General features: G+C 42.8%; 1 protein-coding gene across 3 annotated transcripts in view; it reads right to left on the bottom strand.

Annotated features, from left to right (window-relative positions):
- Positions 1–4,122: 4,122 nt before the first annotated feature.
- Positions 4,123–25,209, bottom strand: part of CEP126 (centrosomal protein 126) — a 45,637-nt gene continuing 24,550 nt past the window's right edge. For 2 of the 3 annotated variants that reach the window (XM_032099236.1, XM_032099238.1), the window contains exons 6-11: positions 22,681–24,811; positions 18,687–18,811; positions 18,303–18,390; positions 17,561–17,770; positions 15,123–15,186; positions 4,123–4,787 (exon numbers count right to left, since the gene is read on the bottom strand). In XM_032099236.1, the coding sequence (XP_031955127.1) occupies position 4,787; positions 15,123–15,186; positions 17,561–17,770; positions 18,303–18,390; positions 18,687–18,811; positions 22,681–24,811 (2,619 nt within the window). In that variant the 3' untranslated portion in view covers positions 4,123–4,786. Of the gene's footprint in view, positions 4,788–15,122; positions 15,187–17,560; positions 17,771–18,302; positions 18,391–18,686; positions 18,812–22,680; positions 24,812–25,209 lie in introns of those variants that run through there. The other variant, XM_032099239.1, reaches the window with a different exon arrangement.

Below are 25,209 nucleotides of genomic sequence, written 5' to 3'. Positions count from 1 at the left end.
CCCTTAGCACCCTGTGTTCTGTCTCCCTAGTTCTGCCTGCTGTTAAGAGCGGTATCATGAAAGGTCTGTGTAAATACTCATCCTTCCCCCCATATCCCCACATGGCTCTGTTCTCCAAAGGGAGACCACAACTGGACAACACAGAAATGAGTGCTTCAATGTGAATAACCACAAGAGAGTAACTCCAGTACTCTGACCAAACAACCTCTGAAGGCCATGTTCCCCAATGCCAAACCCTTTGCCTACAGCTGAGAACAGAGTTCAGACCTCTTGAATAGATTGTGTAAGTTTTTTTTTTTTATTAGATGGCTGAAAAATCAGAACGGGAAATAATTTCCACAGGCAAGAAATTACCGAGTATTTAAGTGGACCTGAAATAAAACATTTCACATAGCTTTTGACTAATCTTATTAAGCTAGTCTCAAAATCTTATCTTGAAGTGAAAAGTCAGACTTTTAAATATAAACAGAAATATTTGAACTTTAGTGTGTTTTTTTCTTTGATGAAAATTCCAAATATGAATTATTTCAGGAGCATTTCTTTTTTTAGAAATATGTTTTCATTTTTTCAGTTTGCTTAATGGCACAACTCTTTCATGATCATTCAATAACAGAAAATCGTCCATTCTACTGGTATTTTTACCTAACTGCAGGATGGCACAACCTTCAAGAGATTCAGCATCTTTTAGAGTTTCATCACAGCACAAATAGGAAGATTAAATAAAAACATTGCTGAAAATTGAATAAAAAGCATAGGCAAGTGACTTTTCTCCTCCCCTCCCCTCCCCTCCCCCTCCCCTCCCCTCCCCTCCCCTCCCCTCCCCTCCCCTCCCCTCCCCCTTCTCCTCCCCTTCCCCTTCCCCTCCCTTTCCCCTTCCCCTCCCCTTCCCTTCCCTTCCCCTTTCCTTCCCTTCCCCTTTCCCTTCCCTTCCCCTTCCCTTTCCTTCCCTTCCATTTCCTTCTCTTTCCTTCCCTTCCCTTTCCTTCCCTTTCCTTCTCTTTCCTTCCCTTTCCCTTTTTCATTTTTCTTCATTCAATTTTTTTTCCTTTTTTCTTTTTTGTTCTCATTTCTCTGAAAGAGCACGAACTATTGGATACAGATTAAATAAAAATGTTAAGCAATTGCTTCCTTCTCAAAACAAGAACAAAATTAATGTATACAATAATAGAGACTTTATGTGTAGATTTGTGTCACCCACAGACACTTCTGTCACTCTGGATCACTGCCACCATTGCTGCTGGCTTGGGATTTATATTCAATATTGAAGGAATCGTGTGGCTATGATTTGAAATACAATTTCAAAAACATTGTGGAGTCATCTCTAGTTATAAGGGGCCAAATTAACTTTGGGTGAATTCCCTCTTATAAAAGCAATGGTATTAGAGAAGGAACCATTATGAGCCAGATGATTATGAATATTATGATGAGGATGAAAAAAGGATATGGCATCTCCTTGATGGTCTACTTGATGGAGCAGATGTCTTTCAGTGTATTTGGTGAGAAGTCTGGTCATTCCCACACACCACCAGCCATGTTTTAGATGGCACTCTGCCCATATTTTTCTGGTTTCTTTTGTACTGTGCATTGTCATATCTGTTTTGTCTGCAGAATTTGACAGTATCAATCAGGTTCTTCTCCCAGCGGGGGCTTTACCAAAGATGCTGCCACACAGCTCAAGACTTGTATACTATATACTGGCCTAATACAGGCAAATGTGTATTTTGAGGTAGCCCTGTAGTCTCAAATGCTTTGATGCACCCTCCTAACAGCCTGTGGTTGTATGGCACAGTAGTGTTCACTGCTGCAGTTTTACACACACGTTGGCTGCCTCCAAACACTGTCATAAGAGTTTTCTTGTGCCTGTTTTGGCTGCAAAACATAGTGTTCAAAATGCTTGAAACATCATTTACAGGTGTCAGTAGTGGTTCTGCAAAGGCCTTCCCCCTTCACAGGGCTGCAGTTCTGTTAGCCTGTGAATCTGGTAGCTCCAGAAAATACTGTTTTCCCCATGAGAGCAAATTGACCAAGACCTGGCAGTGGCTGGAGGAGAAAGGTCTCTGACTTCTCCCAGTCCCCCTCTTCCCTCCCATTACTGCTGCAGCTCTTGCCTCTGCTTATCAAAGGGCATAGCAAGGACCCTGCTGTCTAATGACCCTAGCTGGAAGAAAGTTCCAGAAGAGAAAGGAGAACCAGAGTCTTGTCCAGAACCCCCAGGCTGCTGTGGTAGCTCCAGCTGCAGCCCAGCTAGTCCCTGTCTTGCTGCCTGTCCCTGTCAGCACTGAGGACTTGGTATAGTCCTCATGTGTCTGCAGCTGCACCTATCCCTCATATCCACAGCATTGTCATGCCTGTCATTCTGCCTCCACTGCCAATGGCAGGCCTCAGGTACACTGGCTCCTGCCATCCTAAAGCCTAGCTGCAGGTGCTGGAGTGGATGGTGGCTATTGGCTGTGGTGCCCTCCCAGATTTTCTTCCTGGCAGCATGGGAGGCTGCTATACAGGTGACGGAGGAAAAGGCGGACCTTGGTAGGGGTGCTTTCATGCCCTGTAAACCCCTGATGGGGCACAAAGGTTGTGTTAACATCAGCCCGTTTCTTCTAACCCTGGCCCTCTCCTGGCCACGTCTGCACTCGGGGAGGCTGCTTGTCAATGACACCTTCATGAGGCTCTGCTCTGGCTTTTCACAAGTGCTCAGAATCCAGCTGCTGCCCCTGGGCCCACTCCCATAGTGCACATTCCTGATGCCCAAGGGTGACCCTGTTTAGACACCTAAACAAAAACTATACTTCACTATTGTCACAAGAGCCAAAGTGGCCTCAGAAACAAGGTTATTACCTTTGAGTTGAAGCCTGTAATTCTAAATCAAAAACCTAATTTGAAACTATTTTCCTAGAAAAAAGTAAATGCAAGCAGCTGTTTTTGAAAGAATGTCTTCATGTAACTGAGGAAGTTGACTTATGAGCTTTACTTTTACCACCTAAACCGATTAACTGCAGTAGAAACCTGGTTAAGCTGGTGCTCTGGCTTGCTGACTAGCCACTACCATGGCCTCTGGTATTTGGATTATTTGCTTTCCCCTCTCTTAATCTCTGTGGGGAAACCTTCCCCCACTATTTAAATATGAAATCCTCACCATACTGGAATGTCGCAGGGGACTGCTTACAAACAGAGATGTAAGGACTCAGTATTTCTGTGCAAACCAATTTTGACTTCCAACTCAAAATGCTCCTTGTTCATTTGTTTCATGCCTTTTTCAGGGAATTCTACATTTATTTGAGCACCAAAGACCCAGTAAGTACTGACACACATCAAAATCCATTAGCGACGTGGACTTCAGCTAGAGTCTCCCTTTTCCGGCAGAACAGTCAGAACAGATGGCAACAGTGGTCATAAGACACCAAGTTTCTGCAGTTTTGATGTTTAAATACAGTTTATCTTAACAGGCTCCAGACTGAAGTCAGCCCCTTTTAAGCCTGTCAGATTTTTCCTCCAAAGATGTTGCAATGCCTAGCTAGAGGAGAAAGGTTATTTATTATTTATTATTCCATTCTTCAGCATATTTTCTTGAAAAAAATCAATCTTTCCCTAAACCTCCTTTGTAAAATTTCAGCTGCTATTTGCTATATATAGTTCACCTTAGTCTCAGCTGACACAATGCACCAGCAGGTACTTCTAAACCCTGATAAACTCTCAAGTTTTATGATGGGCACATGCTTTCCTTTTCTCTTTTTCTTACAGGCTGGTTCCTTCCTAAGCAATGGCAGCACTTTTTAAAGACGATATGATGATCTTGGTATGATGGGGAACAACAAAGTTTTTAAAATACTTTTGCAAAATAATCACTTAAGAGCTTCTTTTGGAAAGATGCATTCGATTTACAGAATACCAGTCTCTAAAGGGGGGGACATGTTCCCGTGGTTGCACTGGTATGGCACTGAGTCCACTCCCAAAATAAAGCTCTCCTAAGCCTCCATACACTTTGTTTCAAAGACTAGCAGTCATGCTGTGTGGGGTTCAGGCACAGCTCTGTTGGAAGTACGGGAGTGCTTAACCCCCCAGACAAATCCTACAATTGTTACTGTGTAGATATGAACAGAAAATCAGGCATCTAATAGGGAGTTATAAATGGAGAGATTTCGTATATTGTTTTTATTGCTTCTTGCAGCTGATTACCAGCCTAGATTTGTTGACTGATTCTGCTTGTTTTAAAAAAAAAGAGATGCGGATATGGCACTTGGGGACTTGGTTTAGTGATAAACACAGTAGTGTCAGATTGGACTCAATGATCTTCCAACCAAAATGATTCTGTGATTTTATGATTCTATGAATGCTTATCTACTTTGTACTGAAACAGCAGAGGAAGTGAAAAAGGAGAAGTTAAAAAGTCACCGTTTCTTAGCAATTAACTAACTTCACAGATTTAGGTATCATGCTGGTTAACAAAAGGGCTTTAATCCAGAACTGGCATCACAATTCAGACAGGTCTTTTAAAATTAATTTTACAATAAATTGCAGAATAAAATAGACTTAGTTATCCTAAAAATGCTTACCAGTCAATTGACATTCATTATTTGAATTTCTGCTTTCTTTTAAATTTTGTTGCTAATTTTGTAGTGTCAAAGAGTATACACACTGCATATAAAGTACATAAAGCCACAAGATCCTGTAGCAGATAATGCCAGTGTCTCCTGCACAACTGCAGCGGGTTGCCAGCTGGAGGTACTCTGGTACTGCTGTGAGGCTATTGCAGGGCTCACCCAAGGGGAGGATATGCACTGATGAATACTCTATAATAAAATAGAAAACAATGAGATGTACATGTATATAAACAGAAATGTGATTATGTGTAACATTCAAGAAACATCATTTGATGGTACCATGTGATCTGTTGTCCACTGTACAAGTAACTGCATACCTTCATCTGGATTTAGAGGTTGGTATTACAGAGTACAATGTCCTTCACAGAAATTACTGAGTAAATATCCATACTTTATTTGGGTGCTCTGAAACAAGGAGAGTTGAAACAGGTTGTTCTCTTGGTAAATTAAAAATTTTAAACCCCATTGTTTCTCCTAGCAGATTTGATGAAATCTCATTCATCTGTACTTTTTCTGCATCTGGGTACTTGTATGACAGTTCATTCTTATCATCAAGAAGAATTCCAAAACAGTGGCTGAGATTTAAATGTATATCTATAGCTGGACACCTGTTTTAATGTGTAAGTATATACTTGTAGTGAAAGAAGGGTCTTAAATGTCTAGTGTTTGTATCTTATTCATGAAACAAAAATCTTGTAGATGAATTAGTGGGAGAAAGCTTTGTCACAGACCAGTCAGCCAAGAAAGAATTCTGACTACTGAAAGCCAGGAAAATGCATTCGTGAGGAGAACAGCTTTGTTTCTTTTTTTTTTAATGTAGGACAGACCATGAAGGACCAGAGAACAAGTTCAAAAATGCATTATTAAAACACAGTTAGATCCAATAAAGGTAACTGTGCAGAAAAATAAAAAATTTACAAGCTGTTTAGCCACAAAACACTAAATTTATAAGATGGGAGGCGGAAGAAAGGAAGCTGAGGTTCCGAGTCATACCTATTACTCAGATTCACAGGAAGAAAGGCAGTGATGCACCGTGGTCTTTTCACAGTTCCACTGTGAAACCAGGCAATCATTTTGAATTTAGGAGCTGGGATGCTTCCTGGGGTGTTTTGGTCTCAAATTCAGAAAGCTGCAAAAGCCTTATGAATAAAGAATACTTCCTCTAACATTTTTGGTAACAGCTTATCCAGTAAAGTATATGCAGTATGTGAAGCAGATCATCTTGGGTGTGATCACACAGCATGTACAGGACCACCAGGGTGTCAGGCCCAGCCAGAGTGGGTTTAGGAAAGGCAGGTCCTCTTTGATCGACCTGATCTCCTTCTATGACCAGGTGATGCACTTAGTGGACACAGGAAAGGCTGTACTTACTGTTTGCCTGGACTTTAGAAAGTCTTTGGCACAGTTTCCCACAGCAGTCTCCCAGAAAACTGGCTGCTTATGGTGTGAATGGATGCACTCCTCACTGGGTAAATTGTCTAGCTGGCGGAGCCCAGAGACTGGTGGTGACTGGAGTTATATCCAGCTGGCACCTGGTCACAAGTGGGTTTCCCAAGGGCTTGGTGCTAGGGCCAGTTCTTTATCAATGATCTGGATGAGGGGATGAATATACCCTCAGTCACTTTGCAGCTGACACCAAGCTGGGTGGGAGTGCTGATCTGCTGGCGGCTCTGCAGGGCAATCCGGACAGGCTGGATCGATGGGTCAAGGCCAATTGTAAGAGGTTCAACAAGGCTGAGGTCAGATCCTGCCCTTGGGGTCACAACAACCCCAGGCAGTGCTACAGGCTGGGGGCAGGGGCTGGAAAACTGCCTGGTGGAAAAGGACCTGTGGGTGCTGGTCAACAGCAGCTGAACATGATCCAGCTGTGCCCAGGTGGCCAAGAAGGCCAATGGCATCCTGGCCTGCATCAGCAGTGGTGTGGCCAGCAGGACCAGGGCAGTGACCGTCCCCCTGTACTCGGCACTGCTGAGGCCACACCTCCAATCCTGTGTTCAGTTCTGGGCCCCTCACTGCCAGAAAGACATTGAGGGGCTGGAGCGTGTCCAGAGAAGGGCACCGGAGCTGGGGAAGGGTCTGGAGCACAAGTCCTGTGAGGAGCAGCTGAGGGAGCTGGGGGTGTTTAGCCTGGAGAAAAGGAGGCTCAGGGGGGACCTTACTGCTCTCTACAGCTGCCTGAAGGAGGGTGTAGCCAGGTGGGGGTTGGTCTCTTCTCTCAAATAACAAGCGACAAGACAAGAGGAAACAGCCTCAAATTGTGTCAGGGGAGGTTTGGAGATTGGATATTAGGATGATTTTCTTCATGGAAAAGGTTGTCAATCATTGAAACATGCTCCACGGGGTAGTGGTAGAGTCCTCATTCCTGGAGGTATTCAAAAGATGTGTAGATTTGGCGCTTAAAAGATGTGGGTTAGGGATGGACTGGGCAGTCCCGGGTTAATGGTCGGACTTGATGATCTGATAGATCTTTTCAACCAAAATAATTGTATGATTCTATGTTTCTGAGTAAATGGTCATGTCTATAATTTTTCTTCAGTGTAAATTTATAGTACAGGAGAAGACTGATGATACAGAATTATAAATACTAACTCCTGCATCATACACTGAACATTTGTAATGTAAATTTTGTACTTCAGACGCTCATCTGCCTATTCATTTCTTTACATGCCAGGTATCATATTTTGTTTCAAACTGACAAAGTCTAGAATATACAAAACAAAATACAAATACCTATTGAAGAAAGGTAATACCTATCACTTACAGAAAATGATATATCTTCAGGTCAAAGTAAGAATTCATTGCATTAACAATTATTTTATGCACTGCCATGCATAATTACCCCTTTTCTCTCTATGTTATTAAGAAATACAAAATATTTATGACTTATATATACTTCAAATGGACCCTACTAAATTACTGTTCCTTAAAAGTTCTTAGAACTTCCTGGACTCGGCAAGTGTCTTCAGATACCAAAATGAAAATGAAGCCAGAGGATGAGGCAGTCTGATATAATCTGTTAAATCTGTTTACAGCACTATAAAGTTCATGTTTGTTAGGGCTTTTTTTACATTGTTGGGGTTTTAGTTTAGTCTTAGTTTTTTTTCCTGTTAAAGGAATTTTCTCCCATATGCATGTTGCTAGGGGACAAATAGCTGTACTTAAGAAAGACAAAAAGGGGAGTGGGGCGGGCCTGGCTACTCCTTTGTCTACACCTGGGTGTGGGGTCAGTTCGTTCTGAGTGTCCGGAGAGAGAAGCTGCAGAGAAAGGAGCTGCTGCTTCTTTCTTTTTGGCCGTTCTTTCTTCCTGCTGGAAGCAACGCCGGGACCCCAAAAGCCGCTGTCCCTGCCCTGCTGGAGACCGGGCTGTGGCTGCCCTGCCCCGCTGCTGCTTCGAGCTTTTCGCTACGCTGTAGCCCTGCTCGCCCTGCCTGCCTGGGCCTCCGTGGGGTTCTCCCATCTGGATACATCTCGCCTGCCACCCGGGATTTGCGTCCGTCCCTGCCGTTCCAGCCTGCCGTTCTAGCCTGCCGTTTCAGCCTGCTGTTCCTGAGAGCCCGGGATCAGCTGCCCAGGGGTTTGTGAAGCCTTTGTCCCATCCTTCCCGGGATCCCAGGGCACCAGAGCCGCGGGTTTCCCGAGCTCGCTCCGGAGCGCCCCCTGCAGCCGCGGGGGAACCATCGCACCTGCCCTGCTCACCGGGAGCCGCCAGCGCCCCTGCCGGCTGCGAGCAGAACTGCACCCGAGGGGAAAGGGCCCGACAGCCGAGAAGGCTGGCACTGGGTTTGTGATTGCTGTTACTGCCATAGTTGTTGTTGTTTTGTTTGACTGGTTATATACATATATATATATAGTAAAGAACTGTTATTCCTATTTCCCACATCTTCGCCTAAAGGCTCTTGATTTCAAAATATAATAACTTGGAGGGAAAAGGGGTTATATCTGCCACTTCAAGGGGGGCCTCTGCCTTCCTTAGCAGACACCTGTCTTTCAAAACCGAGACAGATCTTGGCGCCCAACGTGGGGCCTGAGGGCATTAAGAGATAGAGGTGAAAAAGGAATAACAGTTCCTCGATAACTTTATTTTGTGTGCTGGATATTGGAACCTTGTTAGGCAGCACTATGTGGTCTAGTTTACCCTGGTTTGGGTGGCATGTAGCCGCGGCTATATTCTTCCCCTTTGCAGCTCCTTACTTGAATATGGGTCCTCTGACTAAGGCTACCATTGCTGTTATCCAGCTTGAGTTATGGGTCGAGAAGGTGAGGAATTCATGGGTTTTTAACTTCCTCCGGAATGTGGGCACATGGATAAACAGCTATCACACACTGAGCACATGTTTCTGGGGTTATGTTAACAATGGTACCTTCTGTGAGGAAATGACACCAGGGGAAGTTTTCTCCCAACCCCTCAACCAGTTCTTTGGGCCCACCCCATCAATTTTCGAAGGGTTTAAATTCCCTCTGAATACTAACCATCTGCTGCTGATAGGCCTACTCTATTTAGCATTCAAGGATAAGTTGAGATTGGCTTGGATATCTACCCGGACACCAGCCCCAGAGACTAGAGATCCTGCCCCAGAACCTGACATGGCCCCAGAGAGTAGAGTTCCTACCCCAGAGCCTGATCCTGCCCCAGAACCTGATACGGCCCCAGACACTAGAGATCCTACCCCAGAGCCAGAGCCTGCCACAGCCCCAGACACTAGAGATCCCGCCCCACAGACTGATACTGCCCAACAGTCCACCTCAGAAATGGACTACCCAAACTGGGTGGGGGTACTGGCAAAAGGGATGCAGGAGATGTGCCAAGAGATGGGTCAGGTGCGCCAGGGGATATGCCAGGAGATGGGTCAGGTGCGCAAGGAGATGTGCCAGGAGATGGGCCAGGTGCGCCAGGAGATATGCCAATTGCTAAGGGAATACACCTCCTCAGCTAGTGAAAAACCCTCTCCCTGCCCCAAAGAGGGTGAGTCTGATGGTGCAGCAGTGGAACCCACGGATGTTACAACCGTCCAGGCTTCAGCTGAACCACAAGGACAACCACAGCCAGCAGCAGTCGCCCCTGTGCAAAGGAGGAAGTATAAGACCGAATCAGTACGACCAGTTAATGATGATGGGCAACCAGGACCCTCACAACCAGCAGGAGAGCCAGAGCCAGAAGTCATCACTGAGTCCCTGTCGCACGACAGTCTCCGTGCTATGCGAAACGACATTGTGCGAAGGGGGCGTGAGCCTTATACCACCTGGCTGCTTCGGGTTTGGGACCTTATGGGCACAAGTGTGCAACTGGATAGTGGTGAGGCAAGGTATCTGGGATCGTTGACCCAGGACCCAGGTGTGGACCAGATATTTGTGAGGGAGCCAGGGCCTCTCTCTCTTTGGGAACGGCTCTTAATGAGTGTGAGAGAAAGGTTCATTCACAAAGAAAGAATGCAGGAGTATCATCATAGAATGCAGTGGAAGACACTCGAGCAAGGGATCCAACAGCTAAGAGAGGTGGCAATATTAGAGGTACTCTTTGGGAAGGATGGACAGCATGATAATGACCCCGATAAGGTCAGGTGCACAGGACAGATGATGTGGAACCTGGCAAGGCTAGGGCCATCACAATACACCACCTTCATTGCAATGATTGATGCTGACAATACCCGAGAAACAGTGGGCTCTGTTGCCAACAGGCTCAGGCATTATGACAGCATGATCAATGGCCCGCTAAAAGCTCATGTCTCTGCTGTGGTCCAGGACCTCAAAGAGGAGATGAAGGAGATGAGGGAGGAGATGAGGGAGGAGATGAGGAGGGTCAGTGTGGCACCAGTGCGAGTCACAGGCCCCCAAGTCAGAGCCCGTCGTCTCCCTGCTAGAGAGAGAGGGTACACCCCACGAGCTGAGCTGTGGTTTTTCCTGTGTGAGCATGGGGAAGACATGAGAAGGTGGGATGGGAAACCCACCTCTGCCCTGGCAGCGCGGGTGCATGAACTCAAGGAGGGAGGCACTAACCGAGGGGGTTCCGCTAAGGTGAAGGTAGCCTCAGCCTCCCGTGACCGAGCTGCCAGGCATTACAGAAGGGAGGATGATATGTCGGATCCCCTTGAAGGTACCTCGAGCATGTACGCCCAGGGAAAGAATGATAACCAGGGCTAGAGGGGCCCTGCCTCTAGCCAGGAAGAGGCACGGGAGAACTGAGTTTTCTGGACGGTGTGGATCCGATGGCCTGGCACATCAGAGCCACAAAAATATGATGCATTGGTTGATACTGGGGCACAGTGTACTTTAATGCCATCGGGACATGTGGGGGCAGAACCTGTATCCATCGCTGGGGTGACCGGGGGATCACAGCAGTTGACCCTTTTGGAAGCTGAGGTGAGCCTGACTGGGAAGGAGTGGCAAAAGCATCCGATTGTGACCGGCCCAGAGGCCCTGTGTATTCTGGGCATAGACTTCCTCCGGAATGGCTATTACAAAGACCCAAAAGGACTCAGGTGGGCATTTGGGATTGCTGCTGTGGAGGCAGAGGGCATTAGGCAATTGAACACCCTGCCTGGACTATCTGAGAATCCTTCTGCAGCTGGGCTCCTGAAAGTGGAAGAGCAACGAGTGCCAATTGCCACCTCGACAGTGCACCGCCGGCAGTATCGGACAAATCGAGATGCTGTGATCCCCATCCACAAGATGATCCGCGAGCTGGAGAGTCAAGGGGTGGTCAGCAAGACCCACTCACCCTTCAACAGCCCCATCTGGCCTGTGCGCAAGTCTGACGGGGAATGGAGATTGACTGTGGACTATCGTGCCCTGAATGAAGTGACTCCACCGTTGAGCGCTGCCGTGCCAGACATGTTGGAGCTCCAGTACGAGCTGGAGTCCAAAGCAGCAAAGTGGTACGCCACTATTGACATTGCCAATGCATTCTTCTCCATTCCTCTGGCAGCAGAGTGCAGGCCTCAGTTTGCCTTCACCTGGAGGGGCGTGCAGTACACCTGGAACCGACTGCCCCAGGGGTGGAAGCACAGTCCCACCATCTGTCATGGACTGATCCAGACTGCACTAGAAAAGAGTGAGGCTCCAGAACATCTGCAGTACATTGATGACATCATTGTGTGGGGGAACACCGCAACCGAAGTGTTTGAGAAAGGAGAGAGAATAATTCAAATTCTCCTGCAAGCTGGTTTTGCCATCAAGAAGAGCAAGGTCAAGGGACCTGCCCGAGAGATCCAGTTCCTGGGAGTAAAGTGGCAAGATGGACGACGTCAGATTCCCACTGAGGTCATCAATAAGATCACAGCAATGCCTCCACCGACCAACAAGAAGGAAACACAAGCTTTCCTAGGCGCTATAGGTTTCTGGAGGATGCACATTCCCGAGTACAGCCAGATCGTGAGTCCTCTCTACCTGGTTACCCGCAAGAAGAATGATTTCCACTGGGGCCCTGAACAGCAGCAAGCCTTCACTCAGATCAAACAGGAAATTGCTCACGCCGTAGCCCTTGGCCCAGTCAGGACAGGACCAGAGGTGAAGAACGTGCTCTACTCTGCAGCCGGGAACAATGGTCTGTCCTGGAGCCTCTGGCAGAAGGTGCCTGGTGAGACTCGGGGCCGACCACTGGGATTCTGGAGCCGAAGCTACAGAGGATCTGAAGCCAACTACACTCCCACAGAGAAGGAAATCCTGGCAGCTTATGAAGGAGTCCAGGCTGCCTCAGAAGTAATCGGCACAGAGGCACAACTCCTCCTGGCACCCCGACTACCAGTGCTGGGGTGGATGTTCAGAGGAAAGGTTCCCTCCACGCATCACGCCACCGACGCTACTTGGAGCAAATGGATCGCCCTCATCATGCAGCGCGCCCGAATTGGAAACCCAAGTCGCCCTGGGATCTTGGAAATAATTACAAACTGGCCGGAAGGTGAGACTTTTGGGTTATCTTCTGAAGAAGAAGAGGAGCAGGTGACACGTGCCGAAGAAGCCCCACCATATAACGAGCTACCAGAGAGTGAAAGACAATACGCCCTCTTCACTGATGGTTCCTGCCGAATTGTAGGCGCTAGCCGGAAATGGAAAGCCGCTGTATGGAGCCCCACACGACAAGTTGCACAGGCTACTGAAGGAGAAGATGGATCGAGCCAATTTGCTGAGCTCAAAGCTGTCCAATTAGCTCTGGACATAGCTGAAAGAGAGAAGTGGCCAAAGCTCTACCTCTACACTGATTCATGGATGGTAGCCAATGCTCTGTGGGGTTGGCTGGAAAGGTGGAATAAGGCAAACTGGCAGCGCAGAGGAAAACCAATCTGGGCTGCTGAAGAGTGGAAAGACATTGCCACTCGGGTAGAGAAGCTATCCGTGAAGGTCCGTCATGTAGATGCTCACATCCCCAAGAGCCGGGCTAATGAAGAACATCGTAACAACAAACAGGTAGATCAAGCTGCGAAAATAGAGGTGTTCCAGATGGACTTGGATTGGCAACATAAAGGAGAACTGTTCCTAGCTCGATGGGCCCATGATGCCTCAGGTCATCAGGGCAGAGATGCCACCTATAAGTGGGCACGAGACCGAGGGGTGGATCTAACCACGGACAGTATCTCCCAGGTTATCCATGACTGTGAGACATGAGCTGCGATCAAGCAGGCCAAGCGGGTGAAGCCTCTGTGGTATGGTGGGCGATGGTCCAAATACAAGTATGGGGAGGCCTGGCAGATTGATTACATCACACTGCCTCAAACCCGCCAAGGCAAGCGCTATGTGCTCACAATGGTAGAAGCCACCACTGGATGGCTGGAGACCTACCCTGTGCCTCACGCTACTGCCCGGAACACCATCCTGGGCCTGGAAAAGCAAGTCCTTTGGAGGCATGGCACCCCTGAGAGAATCAAGTCTGACAATGGGACTCATTTCAAGAACAGCCTTATAAACACCTGGGCTAGAGAACATGGCATAGAGTGGGTGTACCACATCCCTTACCATGCACCAGCAGCTGGGAAGGTTGAGCGGTGTAATGGACTGCTTAAAACCACCTTGAAGGCACTGGGTGGGGGGACTTTCAAAAGCTGGGAGATGCATTTAGCAAGAGCCACCTGGTTAGTTAACACTCGAGGTTCCACCAGCCGAGCAGGCCCTGCCCAATCTGAACCCCTACAAACAACAGACGGGGATAAGGTTCCAGTGGTGCACATGAGAGGTATGCTTGGAAAAACTGTTTGGGTAAAGTCTGCCTTGAGCAAAGACAAACCCATCCGTGGGGTTGTTTTTGCTCAGGGACCAGGTTGCACCTGGTGGGTGATGCAAAAGGATGGAGAGACCCGATGCTTACCTCAAGGGGACCTTGTTTTAGGGTGAACTACCCATGGCTCTGTACTTGTATCAGTATCAGCATGTATATTTGTATATAATTTGGGTAATGCATAGATTTATATGGTTAAAAAAGTTAAGTTTCATGTAACATGTTAGTATGGGAAAAAATTCGGGGTGGATAATGTTGGGGTTTTAGTTTAGTCTTAGTTTTTTTTTCCTGTTAAAGGAATTTTCTCCCATATGCATGTTGCTAGGGGACAAATAGCTGTACTTAAGAAAGACAAAAAGGGGAGTGGGGCGGGCCTGGCTACTCCTTTGTCTACACCTGGGTGTGGGGTCAGTTCGCTCTGAGTGTCCGGAGAGAGAAGCTGCAGAGAAAGGAGCTGCTGCTTCTTTCTTTTTGGCCGTTCTTTCTTCCTGCTGGAAGCAACGCCGGGACCCCAAAAGCCGCTGTCCCTGCCCTGCTGGAGACCGGGCTGTGGCTGCCCTGCCCCGCTGCTGCTTCGAGCTTTTCGCTACGCTGTAGCCCTGCTCGCCCTGCCTGCCTGGGCCTCCGTGGGGTTCTCCCATCTGGATACATCTCGCCTGCCACCCGGGATTTGCATCCGTCCCTGCCGTTCCAGCCTGCCGTTCTAGCCTGCTGTTTCAGCCTGCTGTTCCTGAGAGCCCGGGATCGGCTGCCCAGGGGTTTGTGAAGCCTTTGTTCCATCCCTCCCGGGATCCCAGGGCACCAGAGCCGCGGGTTTCCCGAGCTCGCTCCGGAGCGCCCCCTGCAGCCGCGGGGGAACCATCGCACCTGCCCTGCTCACCGGGAGCCGCCAGCGCCCCTGCCGGCTGCGAGCGGAACTGCACCCGAGGGGAAAGGGCCCGACAGCCGAGAAGGCTGGCACTGGGTTTGTGATTGCTGTTACTGCCATAGTTGTTGTTGTTTTGTTTGACTGGTTATATACATATATATATATAGTAAAGAACTGTTATTCCTATTTCCCACATCTTCGCCTAAAGGCTCTTGATTTCAAAATATAATAACTTGGAGGGAAAAGGGGTTATATCTGCCACTTCAAGGGGGGCCTCTGCCTTCCTTAGCAGACACCTGTCTTTCAAAACCGAGACATACATAAACAGAAAATATGGCAAGCCAGATGAACAGATTGATATCAGTATTTTCAATTATATTTTTACAATAAAATAAGCCATAAGGTTAGTTTGTAGAAATTAAAGCTGAACACATTTAAATTAAATACTTACTAAGGGCTGCTTATCTGCAAAACATGTGAAGCAAATGGATTTCTGGTAATGGCTTCTTGTACATCTGAAAAAAGCATGAAAGTATATAATGAATATTATATAAACAAAATACTTGAAAAAAATATTATTCACAGTCAAATATTCAACTCAAAACTTTCTGAAGATTGTGAATATGTAATTTAAGCACTGGTTTTACTTTCCTTATGAACAGCTGCTGAAGTATAGGCCGTATCTCTATTTTTAAAATTTGCATCTAGATAGTATAGGAACAAAAAATTTGGTATCAATAAAGAAATCTATAGCTAGAGAAAAGAATGCCAGCTACTCTAAGCCGACAACAAGTATTCCAAATGTAGATTGGCTAGTGACTGACTGCTGTTCATTAAAAAGACCAATATAAAATGACACAGTTTTAGTCACTTAATTTGATAACATGTGGAAACAAAGCCAAAAGAAGGGGTGCAAAAAGGTCACGCTTTAGAAAGGCAATGTACTTGTATGACATGTCAGTACCTACAACACCTACTTACTTACAAGTACTTACATGTGTCTACTTGTAAAATTTCCCAGTTTCCTATTACCAATTTTAATCCCCAAATAATTAGGCAAGCTAATTAAATTTCTGAGATCCATATGTATATGTATGTATTACACTAACTTTCACAGTTACTTCATCTGCAATCTGTTAACTCCTATGATTCTTTCATTGTTTCTTTCATATTCTTATGTACTTTTCTTACAGTTTTCTTTTTCACACTTTGAAAACTTCAGCGTTCTTGCTCCCAGTTCTTTTGCTGAATTTATCTTTCCCTCTATTTCTTTGTCATTTCTCTGTTACTTATACAGAAATTTAGTTTTATATGCTCATATTTCTCTTTTCATATCTACTTTTCAACCTGAGCACATCTAAACCTAAAACACCTCTCTGGCAAAAAATGGAATTTTTCATTTCCATTTATGTGGAAGCAATAACCACAGGTTATGATAAAATGAAATTCTGAAACACCATTTGACAGAGCAAGAATTGTAAGCTACAGCTGCAGAAAGTTTCTAAACAATTACAAAGATCTTTTATTCTGCTGTTGCAGTTTATAGGAAACTGAAGCCTTTTTCCTCAAAATCAGACTATTCACCATGTAATGTAGAAAGGTACAGATAGTGTCCAGAAGTTTAATAAGCCCTGGTTTAGTTTGATTCTAGTCAATAAGGGGATAAACTTGGGTAACCTGACCATGAAATGGTGCAGTCCAGAAGGAATAGTAGTGGAATAGTAAAATGAAATCAATGGACTTCAAGAAAGCAGACTCTAATAAACTCAAGTAATTGGCGTCTAAAATTTTATATGGAAAAAAGTCCAAAGAAAATGTAAAATTCAGGAGAGCTGGCAATTCCATGTACAGCACAAATGGCAAGCAGTTATTCCAATCATATAAAAAGCCAAGCAGACCAGTGAAGAGACTAAGTCATAAGGTTCCCACTGATTTCAAGTACAGGATGGAGCACACAAAATACTGAAACTATGCCAAACTAATGTGAATTTTTAATGGAATGATCACATAGGTCAAAGTAAAACATAAAGTAGCAAGGGAAGTAAATTTGTTCTGGAAGTGTATTAGTTATCATAGGATGACTAATGAAAGTGTTAGCTAATTAATCACTGAGGAAAAAATTATCAAGAACAAGTAGAGACTTTTTCCCCGCATTCTTCAGCAAAATGGGAGCTGTGATTGGAGAGTTCATATAAAGAAAACCAGTATAAAGCAGGTAAGAAATCCACCTGGCACAGAGGAAGAACAAGTTAGAGAACACTTACCTAAGTCTGACATTTTTAAAATGGTTGCACAAGTAATATTCACTTAAACATTTAGATTTATTTGCAGCAATGTCAGAACTCATTATTTCTGACCTTTCAGAATTCATGGAGAGGAGGAACATTCTAAACTATTAGAAGTAAGAAGATGAAAAGCCATTCATTATAAAGGGCTACATTTGCAAAACTATATGACATATAATATAGAAGGCAATAATTTGCAAAAAGAATTGCAAAAACAAATTAAGATGGATAAACTTTGGAACAGATTTCCAAGTGAGACTGATGCACCTCATGCACCTTGAAAGAACAATTTTGACAAACATCTCTTACAAACAACATCTACAGTTGGGCTGAGCCAGTTTCTGAAGGTGTCCTCCCACCATATTTAGAGTTATTTTTTACCAAGACAAAGTCACCATTATTTTAAATTAATTTCATTGACTTAAAGAAGGGTTTCATGATTTTGGTACACTGTTTGCTACATTTAGTAAATAACAACAGCAACAATAACAACAACAACAACAACAACAACAACAGAAAACGTTTCTATTACAGGATTCCTGTTTTTTAACATATAAAGTTATTTAACCAATTGATGTAGCATCCTATTTATTATCCAACTTACTTTGTAGCTTTTGATTCAGACAATCCAGAGACTGGAAAATCTTCTGTTCTTCTACTGAGAGAGCACTCTTGCCTGGACATGGAGCCCTGTTGAGCAGTGAGGGCTGGCTGGCTGGCTCCATATGGTCCATGGCTGCCAGGATATCGCCCTCTGAAATTGGCGTACTTGCTAGTTTTTCTGCCACTAGAAACTGGGCAATGCTTTCTGAAACTGAAGAGATTACAGGGGGAACTTCAAATGAGAAGGGCTCATTACATTTAAATAAGCTGCTTGTTTTCATGACCATAGGTATGTGAAACACATAAAACTGACATTAAAAGAAGAAAAAGGTGGCAAAATCAAGAAACATGATACGTTAGAAAATGAAATAATTAAGAACACTAATACATCTTACAATTGGCACCAGAGCAAGTCCTAATGAGTTTGGAAGTATGTAATCATAGCAAGCAATACCTGTCCATATCATACAGTTATATGTGACACATACAGCTACTGCACGGTTAAAATCAAACGGGAATGGAATGAAAATTGAATATATGTTGTAGTATATTTATAAACCCATTAATATCATGCTACATGATGCTATATCTTATATTTACAGGAAAAAAATTGCTCTAGAGAATTACACTTTCTTTCTTAGAATCACTGATGCCAAAAGACACAAATCATGTTACACAGTGGATATATTCTGTCATCCCACTTTATGTATAATAAAGAACTGAAGTGAGTTGTGCTACTATACCTTCCTCAGATTTATAGATGCTTTTCATCTTTTGCACTGGATCAAATGCAGATTGAATGGGACTCAGCTGGATAGCACCTAATGAATTCTATAAAAAATATTGTAGGAGTATTTTAAGTATAATTTAAGGTAACTATACTACTTTCTGAACATGTTTTGTTTATTATTTCATATTACCAAATGGTTTCAAGTGAAAAAATATTACTGTACACTAATACAGTGAGGTATTCTAGTTGGTTTTATTCTTTTCATTAGCAGCGACAGCAAGCTGACTAAGCACATTGATTCAAAATCACGTGACAACACCAAATCTTTGATATTCCTGAAACTCTTTCCATTTTTAAGATAAATAAGCTTTTTATTTTTGTAGTATTTTATATTAACCTGTGCATGATGAGCAGGCGTCCATCTTTTAGAGACGACACTTTGTCTTCTGCATTCTGAAAAAGCCTGGTGTTCATTTTCACAGTTGTCAAAAACCTGATTTTGTCTTGTAACAGGAACAACACCTTAAATGACATGAGACAAAAGTAAACCAAAAATGCGTAAACATGATAAATATAGTAGTAGCAAAACTAATAATGGTGAGTAAATGTCTCTGTCCACATTTAGATGTTTACATCTGATCTCCTTAAATTGTACTGGATGTGGACATAAGCAGGTTAAGTGAAGCCACATGTTGAGTCCCAGATAATAAAGATGGTCTGTACAAAGATACAAGGTTGGTCTTACCAAGTAAAAAGGAGAATGAAAGGTGAGTTGTGATACAAAAAATATCAAGTAAGTAATGTTTTAGAAAATAAATTGCACTTAGAGAATAACCTGAAAATCTAACTGTCCAATGCAGTACATCACCCTTCATAAATTGCTGTATCTGTATGTTAATAGATTCAACTTTCATTAAGGTTACATAGTAGTGTGCAGAAAACATGTAGTAGTTCACAAAGTTTTTTTGCTTCACAGAATCACAGAATGGTAGATGTGGAAAGGGACCTTCTGAAGTTGTCTGGTCCAGTGCCCCCACTCAAGCAGGGCCACATAGAGCTCATTGCCCATGCTCTGATGGCTTTTGAGTGACTCCAAGGAGGGGAGACTCAAGAAAGTCTCTGGGCAATTTATGCCAGTGCTCAGTCACTCTCACAATAAAAAAAAAGTTTTCTGATGTTCAGAGGGAAACTCCTGTGTTTCAGTTTGTACCCATTGCTCAGGTACTTTCGGTGGGCACCACTGAAGAGAACCTGGTTCTGTCCTCTTTGCAGCTCTCTTCTAGGTATTTATAGACATCAGTAAGTTTCCCCATGGCCTTTTCTCCAGGCTCTTCTCCAAGCTCTCTCAGCCTTTCTTCACAGGAGAGATGCTCCAGTCCCTTTACCATCTTTGTGACTCTTCACTAGAGTCTCTCCAGTATGTCCATGTCTATCTTGTACTGAGGAGCCCAGAACTGAACACAGTATTCCAGATGTGGCCTCACAGATGTTGTGAGATTTAAAAGTCATGAGTTTAAACCTTTTTTCTATAGCTTTGGATTTTGTAGTTAATCTTACTAATTCATATATCTCTGTGTTACTTTTAAAAGGCAGTACTGCTGTGTAGCATTTTCCCTCAGCCAGAGAGGTCTAATCTAGACATTGTACCTCAAATTTATCTCAGTTCTGTCTGGTGTAGCAACACATTTTCAAAACTGAAGTGTCAAGTTGCAAAATTAAAATTCTGTTCTTGATTAAAATTTCATGCATGAAAACTGGAGACGCAAATTAGCATTTTCATGTGCAACTCAAGAATCTACATACCAAGAAGATACTATATTCTTATTTGTAAACACAGTTACTAGATTTGTAAATGGAGTTACTTGATTTAAACTTAGGAAGACAAATTACCTATTTATTTACATAATAAATATTTATATGTGCAGTTTAATGTACACGTCATAATTTCACCAAGAGATGCTTTACTGATTCTAAGAGAATTTTATTTCTTTTGTGGTTATTACAGTGACATTTTAGCAGAATTCTTACCATTCATAGAAAAAGAAAACAACTGATCCTAGAAACTTATTTGAAACTAGTCATCTGGCTGCTGCCATCAATAGTATCACGGGACACATTAGCTTTGAAAGGTTGCCATTTAGTTATATGCAAATTATTGTAACATGATACATGGTGCTGAATAGCACCTGAAAAGGAGAGGAAATGTGATCATGTTGTACTGAATATGAGAGAAAATTACAAAAAAGAAAGAAAAAGAGAAAAGAAGAACCCCCTTGTTACATTAGTAATAACATAATACTTTTCTGAAAAAATAGAATTCAAAATTGCTCTATTTGTATGCATCAATACTTAATTTAATTAGTTTGCAAGACATACTATATCAATGCCAAGGAAAAGATTCCTTTGAGACATAAAAGACAAAATATTAATAACCAATAGTATCTTTAAGGGAATGAGATACTGAGCAGTCTACTGTTGTTTAACTATAAGCATGTTAATTAGCCCCATATTTGTCACAGGCTAAAGGTTAAGCACATTTTTAAAGCCTTTATTGACTGAACAAAAAAGGTGTTAAAAATTCTAATATCCAGCTACAGTATAATATGTGTCAGGCAGAAGACATACAACTTGAAGCCTGGAAGCCAAACTAAATTAAGATCCTCATGGACAACAATTGTATTTCTTCATCTGGTTCTCACTTTCTGTACATTTGGCCAAGCATTGCAACAGGTCACATTTTCTACAGTGTCTTCACAGACCTCATGGAATTCTGCAGGTATTTTACTAGAGAGCAATGCAGTATTCAGTCTCACAGCAAGCACTTCAAAGAATACGGTGTCTACGTGCAATTGCAGGCAACTGAACAAATAACAGCAAGTCAGTAAGAGTTATCTAGAGGATTTAAAATAAAGCAGCCTTTCAAAATACAAAATCTAAGCAGATACTGAGAGAGGGCAACCCACATAAATTTCAAAAGGCAGTTACTCAGCTCCTCTCTAAAAGGGCTGCAGGTGTGTGACGCTGGGGATGTAGCATTTAAAGCTGCGGTGAAGACACTGTTAGTAGTGCACAACTTGGACCCAGGACATTTCCTGATTCATTGATCTGATGTGCAGATAAGGACATCAAGAGGCAAGAATTTCTGCTGGAGGCAAGGCGTGGTAATGCAAGTCTTCATTCATTTCCAATGTAAAATTAAATAGGTTAAGTCACACAGATCTTAAACTCATCTGTTTGACTTTGAACTGGAACAGACAAGCAGATAATATTTTTCTTTTCCCACCCCTGCTTTAGGCCAAGAATATTCACCTGCCTGCATCCACTCTTACACAACAGTTGTTCCAATCACTTCACAGTTAAAACTATGTATTACTGTAGATAAAACTAGAAATGTAGGGGGTTTAAAGTTACGGGCATTCATTATTTTGCTAGAAATTATCTCTGAGTTGCATGATCAATCCTTGGAGTGGTCCCAGTATGTGAAGCAGTTTGGAGTACTGCTTGTACCTGAAGCAGGGACTACAGCTTCAGGAGCTCCAGCTGCAGCCCTCAGTAGAAAGCAAACCAGCATACCACATAGAAATTACAAGTACAACGATGTCATCAGTGCCCAAGGCACAGAATATAGCTAGGCTGCACAGGACAAACAAGGCAAATCAAAAAGCATGAAATGTAAATTGAAATATAAAACCCAGGAGATTATTCTCTCAAAAATTTCATATCCATCTTTCCTATATCTTACCAACCCATCTGTGCCTCATATTGTTCCTAAGGTTAATTTTTAATAAAATGAAGGATTGTTCCTCAAATTTCTTAAAATTCTTTATAAATCAGACATACTTTGCAGCAGAGCAAAGTTTGCCTGGCAGATCTTTAATTTTAACTTACCTCTAATTTTTGCTCATATTTTAATAGTATTATTGGGACTAAGTCTCAATAATTGTAGGCATTTATAGTGTCAGAATTTTAAAAACACAGTAGAACTACACTTCTTTCACTCTCATGTGGCAGTGACTGTTGAACAGCAAGCTATGACTCTCAGTTACCTTGTAAAACTTGCTTGTATAAACTTAGTCACTTCCTCCTATATCATTATTTAGACCACCTGTCACATCTGCTCATTAGTCATGAATATAATCTCAGGGAAAATACTTCCTTTTCATTTAATATTGCAGAGAGCTATTAGAAATGAGGATCAACGTTTGGGAGGCCTCTGGGCACCACTAGAATAGAAATGACAATGACAAATGGTGAAAGCTTGTTAAAACTGGCTGTGTTGTGTGAATGGATGAAAGGTTGGATGCTTTAACAGAAAACAAATTTGTAATGTATTTGAAGAAGACTTTTGTCTGAACATCCCCCCACCCCAGACCCAGAAACATGACTCTTACCAGTAGTAGAGTCTTTCGGAGCTCGGGCAGAATGTGCTCTGTGACAGAAGGTGCTTGTTTTTCCAGCTGCTGGGATATGATGGAGATGTAATCCATTTTCTGTGTTAACAAGTCTTCTCTCAGTGCAGGTTACTGAATGATCTTGCCAGGCACTTGCCTGAACATTATTTACAGAATAAGAATTTTTTGCCCAAGGTTTGTATTTGGCTGTGCTGCAGTCGGGTGTAGAGATGGCAGTGGCCAAGCCAGCACAGCCAGCAGTATTCTCACTGTTTTCTGCACTGTTCCTATTTAAAAGCTGATTTGCTAGCACAACACGCCTGTCATTGAAATCACTGCTGCTAGCAGTGGTAGCTTGCAGGCTTGGAGGCGGCAGTGACTGACACCCAGGGCTGGCTGTGTTTTCAACACTTCTGTTTCCTGGCAGAGGTGTGGAAGGTGGGTGAGGTGCGAGCAATTTCCCTGGAGCTTTTTGAGTTTTGTTGGCTTCAGCGGCTGACTGCAGTTGGATCACAGTCCCTCTTCTCTTCTTGGGCATAAAACGTGACTGCACTCTTACAGATGTTGCTCTTCTAATTATTTTTGTCTTATTTTTGAGTTGACTACCTTCTTTAATTTTAGAATTATTGCTACATATCAGGGGTTTATTTGCTTCATCTTTTGATACCATCCAAGGTTTTTTAGCAGAAAAGCATCCAGTAGACGTAAATATATTCTGAGATGGGTATTCTTTATTTGATTTTTCAGTATTAACATTTGGTTTTGATATATGAGGATTTTTCTGATGATTTTTTATGAACATGGGGCTTGAAGGCTGAGCAACAATATTTAAATTATTCTTAGGAGCATTATTTGCAGTTTGAACACATTGCAGTGGTGAAGAAGATATTTCACTGATGCTTTTTTCATAGCATTTTTCATTATTTTCTATTATTATCTGGTCAATTTGATCACACCATCTTAGCTTCCTATTGTATTTTTCATTTTCTGCACTTTTCTTTTTTGTTTTTGCAAGTTCTAAACTGTCTCTGATAGATGACATGAGTTGAGTTCCAAAACTGATCACATGATCTGTAACCACAGCTTTGAAATGACTGGGTTCATATTTAGAATCCTTCTTTAAGATACTTCTGAATAACTTTGCTCTTTTTCTTTCAAGAATATTATTTTTCAGGATTTTGTCCAGTGCAGGAGTGTCAGACTTGAACTCTGTATCAGACAACAGAGACATAGTTTCAATTACATTTCCCTTTCCTTCTTCATTTTTATTCTGTTGCTTAGCTTCCAACAGAACTGAGGCATTTGGTATGTCCTGAAATAAAGATGCTTCTGAAATAATATCATTCATACATTTAATATTTATTTCTTTTGTTTCAGTAATTTTTCCTGAGGTATTTTTTAAAAAGCCTGTACGGATGTTTTTGTCCTTTGGTAATGTATCAGCTGTGCCAGGAATGCCAGTGGAACATCCCTGATTAGGAAATAAGATTACAGATGTTGCAATAGGTTGACTGGATGCTTGCATAGATTTAGTTCTCTCCTGTGGGGTCATTTTAAAACTCTGATCTTGCATCAGATCCTGAACTCTTTCTCCTGGAATAGAATCAGGGCTGTCCCAGGCTCTGCTAGGATTGAAAACAGGCTGACCAGTGGCTGATGTGCTAGCTGTTCCAGAAGATGGCTGGCTTCTGTCTTTTATATTTTGGAGAAAACTAAATGCATTACTTACAGAGCTCTTTTGTGTACCAGAGGTAGAGAATTCTGCAGGCTTTTTTCCCAATGTGTGAGAAGCAGATGATTCCTCTTCTGAAGTGTTTACATGTTCACCAGGAGTTAGGACATTATGTTTAGCTAAAAAATCATGAATAGGTATGTTGTGGTAGTGTTGCAAATCTACATTTCTCAGACAATTATTTAGATGTGCATTTTTAGAGGTACTTTGATCTGTGTGAAGTAAACCACTATTCCTAGTCTGGCATTTTTCTGGATCATACAGGACACAGTCACACTGTGTAGTAAAAGATGATTCATTTGGTATTGTGCAATTTCCATTTTGTTCTCCAGCCTCAAGGCTGTCAAGGCTCGTCAGGCTTTCTGAATCATCTATTTCTTTGACTTCTTGATGAAAATTCTGAAATACAGGCATAAAAACCAAACTCTCAGATTTATCAGAAATGTAGCTTTGCTGATAACATTTTTTCATTAATGAGAGCTTAGACTAAATCAATATTGAGCCTGGTGTTTTCATGACTTGGGGTCATATCCCCATGAGTGTTTCCATCAAGACAAAATTTACTTGTGTTAAATTGCAAAAGAAAATTACATAGTTTGGGAACAGTTTGAGACAGCAGCATAGTTCAACAAATTTAATCTTAAATTATGTATAAATTCTGAAGTATCAAAAAAGGAACTAGATTTATCTGAACAACAGTACTGTTTCTGAATTTCCCTATGACACAGGGTGGTTTTCATTCTCTGCAAGGGTGCTTGAGTTATAAATTGAACGAGAATCCATGAAAATGCAGGTTT

Source organism: Corvus moneduloides, chromosome 2 (assembly GCF_009650955.1).
Source record: "Corvus moneduloides isolate bCorMon1 chromosome 2, bCorMon1.pri, whole genome shotgun sequence".
Lineage (NCBI taxonomy): Eukaryota > Metazoa > Chordata > Aves > Passeriformes > Corvidae > Corvus > Corvus moneduloides.
The sequence above is the reverse complement of the archived record's forward strand: the minus strand, read 5'-3'. Positions and strand labels throughout refer to the sequence as shown.